The sequence below is a fragment of the Papio anubis genome, chromosome 1 (genome assembly GCF_008728515.1).
Source record: "Papio anubis isolate 15944 chromosome 1, Panubis1.0, whole genome shotgun sequence".
Classification (NCBI taxonomy): domain Eukaryota; kingdom Metazoa; phylum Chordata; class Mammalia; order Primates; family Cercopithecidae; genus Papio; species Papio anubis.
Genome location: NC_044976.1, coordinates 145,791,652 through 145,806,140, shown reverse-complemented (window position 1 = coordinate 145,806,140; position 14,489 = coordinate 145,791,652). Strand labels below are relative to the sequence as shown.

Genomic DNA, 14,489 nt, shown 5'->3' with positions numbered 1-14,489 from the left:
TTTTAACATAAGTTAATATTGCAAGACAGAATGTGTCCAAATGACAAATGTGTAGGAAAATGATATGAAAGAGTCTATGAATCAAATGAAGACGTAGGAATTGAGGTAGATCATCAAATATGCATAACGTTTTGATGGTGGTAGACAGTGCTAGAGGTATGGTATCTCTCATCTATGGCATTGGCTAGAAGGAAATTAGTAAGATGATAAACCTGATTATAAGGCAAAAACTAGCGAAAACTAGAGATAAGTATTAATGGTTAAGTGTAGTCAAGTTCCTGAAATGTCTTTCCTTTCTATCAATTTTATCACATACATTAAAATCGGGAAAAATATTACCAAAAAAATCTGATTTCTAATATCCAAACTGCAGACAATTTAAAAAATTGAAAGACTCCCAAGGAAAAGAAAAAAGTAATACCAGAATCCCATTATTAAGAGATAATCACTATTAATATTTTGGTATACATCTGTATGTAGACATACTTATATGTGTATTTGTACACATCTATGTATATGTATCTATGTATATACATATATATTTTAATGAATTAGACTCAAATATTTATAAAATATTTGTTGTTATTATCTTTCCAAATTAAATATTTTTCTATAGCATCATAAACTTTATGGCCAAACAACATTATATTGTTGGAAACTCAGAATGGTTTATTTGGTTTGTTTGTTGCTAGTGTACACGGGTCAGTGACTTCATGTGCTAAATTCTAATTGCACAGATGAAGCATTTCCATAATTATTTTCGAGATCTGGACTTGGAGAAAGAGGTAGATGTTTCATTTTGCAAATTTTCCAATGGCTTTCTGGAAGACAAGAATTTAACAACTGACACCATCTCAGCAACTGCCTGTAGATCAGAGGGTTCTGAATGTAGGTACAGGAACACAAAAAAATGTTGCACTGATTTACTCTCCCTCCTACATATTTAAAAAAAGACAGTGACAAAAAAGAACATACAAGGAGACTACAAAATTTTCATGGAAAATGGAATTAAAAAATAAAAATATAAACTTTGTTTCTCAACATAAGCTCAATCAAGGTCAAGACACTTTTGTAAATGATGATACCAGCCATTTAGTCCATCTCTGAATAACTGAGGGTTCTGGGAATTTAACCATGTCAATGCAGTCTTTTTTACATTATTAACTGAAGAAAAATGGGTACTCTTTAAAGATTTTTTTAAGATCAGGAAACAAAAATAAGTCAGAAGCAACCAAATCAGAACTGTAAGATCCTAATGATTTTCCATGAAAACTGTCATACAATTTCTCACGTTCAATGAGAGGAATGATCAGGGGCATCATATGGTGAAGAAGGACTCTAGTGAAGCTGTCTTGGGCATTTTAATGCTAAAGCTTTGGTTAACATTCTTAAAACCCTCTCATCATTAGCAGATGTTATTGTGTTTTGGCCCCCCAGAAAACCAACAAGCAAAATGCCTCAAGCATCCCCCTCAAAATTTGTCATGACCTTTGCTCTTGACTGGTACACTTTTGCTTTGACTGAACCACTTCCACCTCTTAGTAGCCATTGCTTTGATTATTCTTTGTTTTCAGGATTGTGCTGGTAAAGCCATATTTCATCTCCTATTACAATTATTTGATAAAATGCTTCAGGATATTGATTCTACCTGTTTAAAATTTCCATTGAAAACTCTACTCTTGTGTGTGGCTGATCTGGGTGCAACAGTTTTGGCACCCACTAAGTAAAAAGTTCACTCAACTTTTTTTTAAACTTTTATTTTAAGTTTAGGGGTACAAGTGCAGGCTTGTTACATAGGTCACCTTGTGCCATGGGGGTTTGTTCTACAGATTATTTTATCACCCAGGTATTAAGCCTAGTACCCATTAGTTTGGTTTTTTTTTCCCCCTGATCCTCTCCCTCTTCCTACCCTCCACCCTCTGAAAACCTCCAGTATGTGTAGTTCCCTTCGATGTGTCCATGAGTCTCATCATTTAGCTCCCACCTGTAAGTGAGAACATGTGGTGTTTGGTTTTCTGTTCCTGTGTTAGCTTGCTAAGGTTAATGTCCTCAACTTTAATTTTTCAGTCAGAATTGTACAAAGTTAACCAACTGAGATGTGTATGATGTTGGTTGTTTCTTCTGTTAATTTTTGGTCTCTTCAATTAGGAAACAGACAAAATGAATTTTTTCTTTATAAATTGATGTGGATGGTCTGCCACTGCAGGCTTCATCTTTAATATTGTCTTGTTCCTTGTCCTTTAAGGAAAATGAGTTATCCACTTGTAAACTGTTGATATCTTTGGGGCATTGTCCTCATAACCTTTTTGTAAAACATCAATGATTTCACTATTCTCCTAAGCAAGTTTCACCAGAAATTTGCTATTTGTCCTTGTTTCAATTTTACTGAATTCATGTTGCCTGGTAGCGGCTCATTTCAGACTAATGTCTTACCTTTCTTACTGCCTCAAACTAGATTCTGTTCAGGCATGTTTTAACATGTTAGCATGAGTTTATTTTGGTGGAAAAAAAATGAAATCCATGCATTTTTCATAATATGCATTTTCCATAAGCTTTTTGAAGACTCCCCTCCACTTTCTTATTCTATTTATATTAAGTACAAAATTAGCAAAGTCAGTTTATGGTGTCAACAGTCAGGAAAGCAATCACCTGAGTCAAGATTTGAGGCCACAAAATGAGGAGCTTTACAGGGTGCTGATAATGTTCTGTTTCTTGCTTTGGGTGCAGATTCCATAGATGTGTTTCATTTGTAAATATCCATCAAGCTGTACCCTTAAGATGTGTCCACTTTTCTGTATTAATTTATAACTCAATTTAAGCATTTTAAAACATACATAAAAAATAATAGCAACTCTCAAAATGCTCAGAATAACAGGACATCTCTATTTGTAACACTTTCAATTGAAGGACACATTCCATTATCTTTCCAGCATTTAACTCCATTGCTTTTTCTAACTGAATATTATTCCCACTATTCTTCTAAAATCCCTTAAATCATAGAATCTTCCCCTATTATTTATGAATATAATATTCCTTAATTAGGTTAACAGATGATATAATATTTGGGTATGGGTCTTAAAATGTAAATTTAAATAGATTTTATTTTTTCACATACAGGTGCATTATAGAAGCACCTTAATGGAATAACGACACTTAGGTTGTATTGCTTACAGCTAACCAGAACTGATATTCAAACATTCTGTACAAGTTATTTCATTTCATTAGACCCTTTGCTGCTCGATGAATAAGACTCTTGAGAGTATAGCATCTACTATTCATTAACCCAAAGATCTGGTATACAGAACAACCTTGCACAACTATTCTGGAGTCTCTGGTCACAGAGTTAGTAGCTTAGTAATTTGGCTTTGAAGGCTCCAGCTTATTGCATAGCTTGACTTTTGTTCCTTCCTGTCCTGAAAGTTTCTCAGACTTTGTACCGTTTAATACTATGTGACTGTGACATCAAAGGGAAACATGGTATGACCTCGTTTGTAATAGAGTGGCATAATGACTCATGGATGAGACCATCGTCTTACCTGGAAATCCTCACATGCTCTGCCTTATTCATATTAGAGCTTGTAACAGAACACAGGAGTGTTAATAGCATTCTAGTATTTTTGTGTAAGAGGAGTTATTTCAATGTACTGCAATGTGATATTTAAATATGCAAAACAAAACATCTAGGCTAAAGTAAAATTCTATTTTGCTAAGAAAAGACCTTTTGTAAGCCATTGGTATGAATGAGTATAATTTCGCTCAAATTTGTAGAGTGCTGATAAGGTTCCTTATAACGCTTGGATAGAAGTGCCTAACCTTTAAATGTGTTTTTATTGTGCCATAAGCAATACAGCTTCTTCGTCAATAAATTTCTCATCGTAAGACTTAAGTGTTTGGAAGGTTTAAGATGAGCATTTCTATTTTGCTATTTATACATCGTTTTCTTTGACCTTGGCAAATAAGACCAAAAAAAGTTTTAGCACTTTTAGTTGGTTAGACATAAATAATTATTGCCTATATGATTTTACCAGAATTTATCCACTTTTCCTCCCTCTTTCCCCCGTCCACATCTGCCTTTCTATCCTCTCTCTATTTTTTTGTCTCTCAGTTACATACACACACACACACACACACACACACACACACACTCTCTCTCATTATATTGCTATTATCTATATCGTACTGCCTCAGTCTTAGTGACAGATATCCAGGTACTGGTGGAGCAGCAGTGGGAAGATGCTATCTATGGTTCTAGATATCGGTCACTCTTATTTAACTATAAGATGACTATGTAGATTTATCGATGATACACTTGAAAATACACATGTGTTATGGCTTGGTGTGAGATAGTTGTTATTTTTCTATAATGTCCCTATTAACCTTTCCTCCTTTGGAATTCTAGTCATTATCCACAGCAATGGCTTAGATTGGCTTAACCAGAAGCAATTCAGATAGTCTTTTCTGACTAGGCAGCACAACTCGCATAAACCTTGCTGTGTTTGGTGGAGACTTGTCCTGATTAGCACCATCTTGCTATTTTTGTTTCTAAAAAGTTTGTGGGCTTTTTGGAAATATCTTATAAACTCCTTAAAAATGGCCAGTTTCTGGTAGGGTGCTCGTTTAAAATGAGAATAATCTGGTTGGCTACAGTCTGGATAGTCATCATCAATCAGATGCTACCCAGCCTGAACTTTGAAACAATCCTGGTATGTTGAACAGTCTCATGAAGGTTTTCTTTTTTCTACTTGTTTAGGAATGTACTGTATACACACATCTTAAGTGGCCCGCAATGGCTCTGCTAGTGATATCAATATCGGTCCTTCAATCTTTCGATTATGTTTTTAATCATAAGCTTTAAAGTACAATTGTTTTTATCTCAAAATTCTTAAAAATCTGTTATGGGACAGAAATAAGAGATTAATGGAGATCTTGCAAAAAAAGATAAATGGCACCACCAGAATACCACAAAACTGGGAGAAAAATTAATTGAACCTATACTTTTGATAAATATTTATTTTTTGCAGAAGAAAAATGCATACTAGTTTAAGCTGTCATTATACTAACCTACATCCTATTTTTCATATTATTAGTAATACATAATGTGGTAGTTTATATTCAAAAATAAAACTAGAATGTATATACCTCATGTATTTATCCAGAAATACACCAAGGTTACTATGGTTACGAAAAATCCATTACCTTTGAATACAGAATGAAAAAGTTTGACTTAAAGTGTGTGCTATTTATTATAGCAAACATCAACAGCCTTCGGGAGGTTCTCTAACTGGATTCATTTTTCAGTGTCAGAACTGACCCACCATACTACTAGCTTATGGCCTATGCAAGGTAAAAAATTTGAACTGTATGCATTTTAAAATATATTTTATACTAACTCAAGGTGCAGCAATGCCTTTGACTTTCAATGCTTCATATTTAAGAGAAAGAAGAAAAAAAAAAAATCCAAGCCACCTGGATGCTAAGTGCCTTCTGAATTGAAATGCATTTACTTTGCTTGTGCCCACCATGGCAGCAAGATCCATTGGCAAAGCATAAAGGAATAATGTCGATTCTATGTGGAAACTTAAAAAGAAACTACAAGTAAATGGAGTAGGAGTGAGAAAAAAAATTGTTGACACTTTGAATATTTAGGAGGCGATATTAAACCAAATTATTAGGGAAGTTTCTGATATTGTAGAAGGTAAAACATTTTAAACAGTGCAGTTGATTGTAACCAGAAAAAAACAGGGTAGCTCGTGGAGAAATCTCAAAATTATTCCTTACCCCAAGTAAATTTTTGCTCATCAAGAATGCGATTAGATGAATGAAAGGAAAATATAAAAGGTTAATCATTATTCAGAAAAGTATTCACTATAACTAGTACTTTAAAATGCAAATAAAAATAAAATAACTTATTTTTGTAAAATAATCAAATATTTAAGAATATATAATTCACTGCTAATAACTTCCCTGGAAATAATGTGACAAACTATATCAAATATTCTGTAAATGTTCATTACCTTTGACTTAACTATTCTTCTAGAAACCTAGCAAATAGAGATTTATGTATAAGAATATCTATCTCAAGATATTTAAAATAGAGATAGATTAGATACTATTGCTCAAATGATTAAGTGCATTAATAAATATCCATTACATGTTATATGAGATGGAATATAATGTTATTCAAAACATTTCAAAATATTTTTAGAAAAATGTTTAATGATAGGATATAGTCAACATAATAAGGAAATAGGTAAATATTCAATATCATACATAGGTTATAGCTCAATTTTGTTAACATTACTAAAGTAGTAGAAGAAATTCCATCAAATATTAAGAGTTTCTATATGACAGGATTCTCAGGTATTACAAGACTGCATGTTTTAGATTATCTTCAGTAAGAATATATCACTTTTATAATTAAAGATATTATCAATTATTTTCACAATCTAGTAGATTCTGTCTTCCATTTCTCAGTTTCTCTATGAAGAGACATTTCAGCTCTGTACAGATCCACTCTAGTAGCCCTAAACTGCCACTATTACTGAAAGCACCAGACATCATGAATAGAAGTTCTACCCACAAACCATTCAGTGTGGAAAAGATATTAGGTCACAAATATCCTGACACAAAGACAAGCGGTAAGTACCAATAGGATTGTAGATAGATACACGTCATGGTGTAGACTTAAAGTGCTCATAAAAGCTAAAGCCCTTCCCGATGGCTAGATCAGTTTCCCCACAGCCTTCTCCTTTGCTGACTTCAGACAGACAGAGTCCCTTTCCTATTTAGTCTTCTCTGAGAGTCCCTATAGATAGGTAAACTTTAAAAATATAAATGACCTGCACTTAGTCCACACCACAGATATAAAATCTGTGGTCATAAGAGTGGGAGCCTCATCCAATAGGACTGGCGTCCTCAGAGGAAGAGGAAAAAATACTAAGGATGAAGTCACCTCAAAGAAAGGCCATGTGCGCACACAGTGAGGAGGCTACTATCTGCAAGCCACGGAGACAGACCCAGGAGAAATCAAGCTTGCCGACATCTTGGTCTCAGACTTTCAGCCTCCAGACTGAGAGAAATACGTTTCCATTAAAGTCACCCAGTTTGTGTTATTTTGACATGGCAGCCTTAGCAGACTAATACAGGTGTTCTGTGGTCTTTCTTTTAGAGTTATGGCAAGGAAAAATAAAATACGAGCAACAAGCAGAATGTATATAAATTAAAAACGAGGATTTGGGGCCAGACAGATCTGCATTTGAATTAGTTCCTCTGATTACTGACTAGAATTTCTTAACCTGTCTATGTCTCAGTTTTTCTAGCTATAAAGTTAGAATAATCATGTACGTCTTTGAACCCCATCTTAACCTTCTCAGTGTATTTCCCCTCCTTGACCAGCATTGCAGTCCCAATATGCTTCATATCTTAAGCTATCTGGGGATGAAAGCAGCAAGGAACATAGTTGCTTATGAAATGCCAAGAAAGCTACAGCAGAAAAAATATGCTATGGGTAATATTGGAGATATATTCTTTAAATATTACATAAAGATTGAAAACCATTGAAGAATCATTCTACTACCACTGTAGCAAGAAAACATGAATGTAGGCACCTTAAAAATATTTCATTTTCTTTATATTTGGGGTTTGCACTGCACTAATACACTGTGGTGCCATTTACCACAATCTTTCATCAGAGCCTATACTCCCATGGTGTTCTTGATAATTCAAACAGCCAAAATACAGGATTCAGTGTCATTTTTTAGGTGGTAGTAGAAACTGATGTGAATTTTTGCCTCTCTCCCTACACTGCTCTTTTTCTGGTTTTGCCCAGCGTAACCTCATATGGAATTCTGTACATTTTGGAAAGAGTCGAGGTCCACAGTTTGAGACCTGCCGTCAGCTCCACCACTTCCCTGTGGACTGATTCAACATTCATTTCTGCACATAGAAGGGATCTTAGTTTCTCTTCCCCTGGCTGTGTCTTTTCCATTTTTCTCTCTCCCCTATTGCCTTATTCCTAACCTAATCCTACCCTCCATCAGTTCCCCTTTGCTAAGTTCCTTTTTTATTTCCAGGAACCATCTGACTTCATTCTTTCACTCCTTTAACACGTTTTATTCCATTCCCACTCTGTGATAGGTCCAAGACATGCAGTAATGAAAAAAACAAATATAGTTGTCCTTAATGATCATTATGGTTCAGCAGGGCAAATCAATGAGCAAACAAACAGTCATTCAAGATGACACAAACAAAAAGCAGTGGTGTAACATAAAGGTAATCGGTAAGCATACAGGGGCATACCTGTGTCACACGTGGGGAGCCAAAGGATTCTCAGAGGACATGTCTATTCTGGTTCTAAAACTTACGATATCCCATTATATGCAATATTACCTCTTGGTTCCACAGAAATGTTTTTATGTTAATTATTAATATATGTGTAAAGTTCCTTCCATTGTGTGATTTAATCTTTTCTGAAATAACTTCTGTGGTTTATAATTTTTAGTTAAAATCATCCCATAAGATACTGTTGGAGTAAGATTAACCTATTCAGTTTTTACAATGAACTATGTTGTACAAGAGATAACAATTATAACTTCTCTTTACTAATTGCTAACGACATGTTATATAGTTTATATATAGTTCTAATTCTCTTTAAAATACTGAAAAATGTGATTACACCATTTTACAAATTCAGAAACTAAGACAAGTTAAAACACTTGTTTTTAAGACCACACTCTTCAACACAGCCAGAATGCTTGGGTTAGTATCAAAGCCTCTGACTCAAGCTGTGTGACCTTGGGTTACTTAATCTGTCTTTGCCTCATTTTCTTCACTTGTAAAATTGTGGTGTAAAATAATATCTATGTTGTAGAATAAATATTATGGCACTCTATCCAATTATGAATAATAAAACATAAAAATAATTGTTCTTGTCTTTTTAAGGTTCTCAGACTAGAGTGGGGGCAAAAAAATGTAAACCTGAGAATGCAACTGGATGAATACACAGCCCTGTTCACACAACTTGCTCCAGCATCTACATGCGTCCCCATGAAACTGTGAGCACCAAGCGAAGAGGGACAGTCTCTGGCCAGTTCCCTATTACAACCTTAGTACCTGGCATTAATGTGAGTGAGTGAATTCATAAATAATTCATCCTACCTCTGACTCTAACTTGTTATGACCTTTATGAAGAAGTTAATATCTCTAGGCCTCGGTTTTTTCATCAATCAACATTTGATTAATACTGTCTCACATGAGAGTCACATACAGTAGATAAAATAATATGAAGTATAAAACCACTATAAGTATTATACAAGTATAAACACACTACAGGCAGCATACATAATGCAAGCCTCCTGTATTTAAAAAGTTTTTCAACAATTTACTTCATTTCAGTGTCATCACACTTTATCATATGATATGGGCATATACACTATGTTTCCTCTCAAATCTAAAATTCAAACCACATTGAGTCACACTTCTGAGTCTCAAGACTATTATACATCAGTGAAGATTTTAAAGTATTCGGTTGGTGCAAAAGTAATTGCGGTTTTTGCCATTGAAAGTAATGGCAAAAACCGCAATTACTTTTGCACCACCTTAATAGCTCATGTGAGAGAGGAATTTGTTTGATGATGTCATTGATCCAAGTGGACACTGTGAGTCTGACTGGGGAAAACACTGGCTCTCAATTTCAATCCTGTGTGGTCTGCTGGAGGCAGAGAAGTCATGTGCTGAGCTCTTTGTGCTTAACACATTTGTGCATTTCCAGGCCTCCTCTGCATCTGAGCAAAGGTAATTGCTAGAAGGATTTAGGTAAGGGATGGTGGGGTCTATAGAACAGAACACGCAGTAGGACAGCCCTGGGTGGAAGGAGGTAACATGAGCACTTTTCCATTTTTTTTTTTTAGCTACAATTTCACCATAAATGTAATACGAGCTTCAAGATCATTCAACTGGAATGATTAACAGGAGATAAAAATAAGCAACTCAATTTCAAAAACACATTTTCAGATACCTATAGACTCTATTTATCTGATGTGTGTGTGTGTGCGTGTGTGTGTGCGTGTGTGTGTGCAGTCACTCCTGAGTATCAATGAGAGATTGGTTCCAGGACCCTCTACTCATACCAAAATTCATAGACGCTCAAGTTCCTGTTACAAAGGCGTGTAGTGTTTGCATATAGGCTATCCACATCCTCCTGTACAATTTAAATCATCTCTAGATTCCTTAGAATATCTAATACAATGTAAATGCTATGTAAATAGTTGTTATACTATGTTTTTAGAATTTATATTATTTTTAATTGTTGTGTTGTTATTTTTTTCACATATTTTCTAAGCATTCTTGGTTAAATTTGCAGATATGGAACCCCTGGATATCGAGAGCCAACTGTAAGTGTGTTTAGATTTGAACATAGACTATTACAATTCACTGATAACTCTAGAGGCCTTACCCGTGACCGTGTAGTTCTCCTCACTGCCTGAGTAGATCAGCCTCCCATCCATGTATAAAGAGTACTGAGTTATAATACCATTTGCCTTTTTGGGTGGGTTCCAGGAGAGCAGCAAAGACTTGGGAAGGGATTTGGCTGCTGGTGGCTGAACCTCTTGTGGGGCTGTGGAAGAAAAGATTTATAGAGTCTAATTTTAGTTTTCTTTTCTAATTCAAACTTTTCAGACCCAAACCAATAAATCATGGAATAGATCTGAAATCCCATGCATGGAAATATTCCCGATTTGTGGGCAGCTTGTCAGTCATTGCTTTAGGAACAGTGTTAAATAACTGTCCCATATTTATGAGAATTTGTATCAATGGTGGATGAGGAGTACTTACACTAGTTCACTTCACTGATGCTGTGTTACTCCAGCAAAAGTACTATTAACCCGTAATCTCTATGTGGGACTGTACTTATTAAAGTAAATTAAGCAGATAGAGTCCCCTAGCCTCAAGGAGCTTGTAATCTAAGATCAGTAATGTTGGTGAATGTGGCTCATAATAGATATTTTTAAAAACCTGTATGTAATGATAGGAATAGCCAGAACATGCATAATCAATTTAGTCAATTATATATGAAAACTTTTGTGCATACTTTTTATGTTTTTAAAAAAGCTGCTTATTTCATATAGTTGTCAATGATTTGGAGGTCCTAAGAGCTAAAAGTTTTTAAAAATTTTCCTAAAATCCTCTATTATTTAGTAAATTCAGAATTACTTTGTGTATATTTAGAAGTACCATCATTCTGAGCAAACTATCACAAGAACAGAAAACCAAACACCGCATGTTCTCACTCATAGGTGAGAATTGAACAATGAGATCACTTGGACACTGGAAGGGGAACATCACACACCAGGTGCTATTGTGGGGAGGGGGAAGGATAGCATTAGGAGATAGACCTAATGTAAATGACGAGTTAATGGGTGCAGCACACCAACATGGCACATGTATACATATGTAACAAACCTGCATGTTGTGCACATGTACCCCAGAACTTAAAGTATGAAAAATAAAAATAAAAAATTCTCACCAAAAAAAAGGAGTGTATTCAGACCAGCCATTCTTCCCATAAAAAATAAATAAATAAATAAATAAATAAAATAAAAAGGAAATGTAAACTAAGCAAGCGCAGGGATCTCTCCGGGTCATAGCTTGAAATTGGTATGAAGGGTACCAGGTAAACCCTGGAAAAAGGATTTAGTGGATACAGAGAAAATAATGCAAAGTAGGGCCATTTGTCCCATATTGAGGCTGGTCAAAGTCCTTGTAATAGGGGATGATAATCATGTCCTCAGCAGATGCAATGACACATCAAAAACAGTGCTATTATCAGTAGACCAGATGGAGAAAATGCTGAGGCTGGGTCATGACAGCATAGTTCAGGTGAGTGGAGTCTGATTGGTTTAGGTAAAAAAAATACAGCATAGAAAGGGTCACAAGAAGGATTTTACAAAATCCTTTATCCTGTCCTGGTTTCATCCTATGGGCTCATGTCTTCCTTTCTGTTACATATCTTCAGTGCAAGTGGTGCTTAGAAATAAGGAAGCGGGGATATATAGATACTGAGAGAGAGAGAGAGAGAGAGAGAAAGACTGGCTGACTCTTTTTCCCTAAAGATCAAGCTTTTAAATCTCCTAAAGAACTTTTCAACTAGACAGTATAAGAAATGTGCAATTTCTCTCATCCAGAAGAGAGAAATGTGAAGTAACAATGCTTCAAATGTTTTGAGAGCTGTTATTTCTTGAAGTGATGCTTTCTGATGCTTGAGCAAAGCTTTCGCTTTGGCGTGCTAAAATATTTTCTCTTTCTCACTGCCTTCTTAACATATGCTTTCTGAAACCTTAATTTATGCCAACAGTTTGTAAGTTCCAAGTACAACAGAAGTGAGACTTAAGTCGGAAGGAACTAAGCAGTGATTAATAATGCCTCAATTGGCATTTGGAGGTTTCATCATACTGAAATAATTGTTGCCTGTGCTACTGTTTAGCAGTTAAAAAAGACCATGGAAATCAACCGTTTGATTCTCAATTTCATACTGTGCCATACAATCAATTCTTTTTAGTCAGACTGTCTCTAGATTTACTTCTGAGCCATAGTAAAATGAGGAAGCTTTCATTAATCTTTCAGATGCTTCATATTAATGACAAGGCTCTTGCATGAACAATGTAACAGCAATTAAAAAGCCCATTAATCTGCATTACAGCTATTAAAGATGCATGTCATTAAAGGGTATGGAGTTTGATTCATTTTCGCACCCCCCCCAAAAATGGAGCAATTATGGCCTGGCAATGCACTTTGTCATCAAATTAGGTTGGGGTTTTCCAGCAAATGGCCTTGCAGCATTTAGCTCTTCTCCTATTTTATTATTCATGACTGAAATGTGGAAGTCAAGACCTTTGAAATTACTTTACCTTCTTGTGGAGTAGAGATGTTCAATGCATGTGAGCTCTCAGCACAGCCAGCCAAAGTGCAAGCAGTTAGGGTTACTGCATAGTTTTTGAAGGGTAGCAAGCCTGTCAATATGCCTATAATAAAAAGGGACAAAAGAGGGTTGCATGCTTACCATAAGCATCAATAAAGAGCACTGTGTGTATATTTGAGTGTGTGTGTCTATAAGAGAGACAGACAGACAAAGACAAAGAAACCAGAGACAGAAATCAAAAACATATTTCTCTTTCAGTCATTTTCCTCCCTTTCTGCTGTTTGTTGAATGGAATGACTCATGAGAAAAAATTGTGAGACCAACTTATTGTTAAAACAGTTCTCAAACAGCATCTGATGTTTCTCCCATTAAAATGGGGAGGGGGTTCCACATGTAGTTTGTGAGCCAGAGCACAGTGTTTCCAACAGCTAAGATGTATATTATCTCATTCCAGGATCCTAGACCTCCTGCAGAAACAAAACTATTTAATTTTCTGTAACCTAGCATTTTTCAACTGTATTTAACTAAGGAGTCCTTTTTATAGGGCACCTATTAACACACTTTAAAAATGCTACTCCCAAGAGTGGCTTCATTATTTTAACAGTAGGCCACACATATACAAACCATTTGTTTATGTTGCAGCTAACAAGTATGCAAATTAACATAGCTGAACAATTAGCAAATTAGATAATTATGCTTTTGTACTTCTACTTGCAAAATTATTAGTTTTTTTAATTAAGACACCTGTCTTAAACGGAAGTGTTACACATGGAAGTACTGAATTAGCATGGCTTGCTGATAGATATATGAGATTTGTTCATCAATTAAAAGTACCTGTAGAAATGAAAACACATTTTGTTTACTAGTGTTCATAAGCAAGGCAGAGACTCCTTACCTAGTTAATCCTGTGAACTAAAAAAAAAAAAAAAAAAATCCAAAATATAACTTGTGCATTTGCTCACCACTGTTTTTCCGCAAAGATGTTTTTCAGAGCAATCTTTAATCCTAACCACATAGCTTATCACTATTTTTATGAAAAGTTGGCCCCACTGGTACTGTCTCTTTATTGATTAAACCTTCAATCGCTCAGAGAATACATTATTGCTTTAAGGTGCCAATATTGATGACAGCTTTCATCATTCAAACACAAATTTTAATATACATATTTCCATAATTTCCCTCCCCAGTAGAAAATTTTAAAAATTAAAAGATCAACAAGCCAGGATGGAGCAAAGACCAGTTGTTTGCTTTGACACCTCCCACTTGCCCTTAGTCCCTAAGGCTGTCTCTAAGTCTTCATTCCAGCAACAGCCCAGGCATCTCCATGGGCTACTGAATCCGGTCTGCCATGTTTCTACATGAAAATATTCATCCACTTGGCACCATCATCTTAGCTCATGGCCAAAGAAGACAGCAAGCCAATGAACTAATACACACACATGTGTGACCATCTCATGCCAAATTCAACTCTAATTTCAAAAGTCTCCCGTGTCAGAACCTCCTGCTTTCTCTCATTCCTGCCCCTGCAATTGTCACTTCCTCTTAAATCTCCCAGATCATGACCCATATTCTG

The 14,489-nt window shown here is 35.4% G+C and overlaps 1 protein-coding gene across 1 annotated transcript in view; it reads right to left on the bottom strand.

The window, feature by feature from the left end:
* The window catches only part of USH2A (usherin), a 790,277-nt gene that overhangs the window by 400,028 nt on the left and 375,760 nt on the right, over positions 1 to 14,489 (bottom strand). The window contains exons 30-31 of the mRNA XM_021927201.2: positions 12,906 to 13,019; positions 10,454 to 10,615 (exon numbers count right to left, since the gene is read on the bottom strand). Of these exons, the coding sequence (XP_021782893.2) occupies positions 10,454 to 10,615; positions 12,906 to 13,019 (276 nt within the window). The remainder of the gene's footprint in view (positions 1 to 10,453; positions 10,616 to 12,905; positions 13,020 to 14,489) is intronic.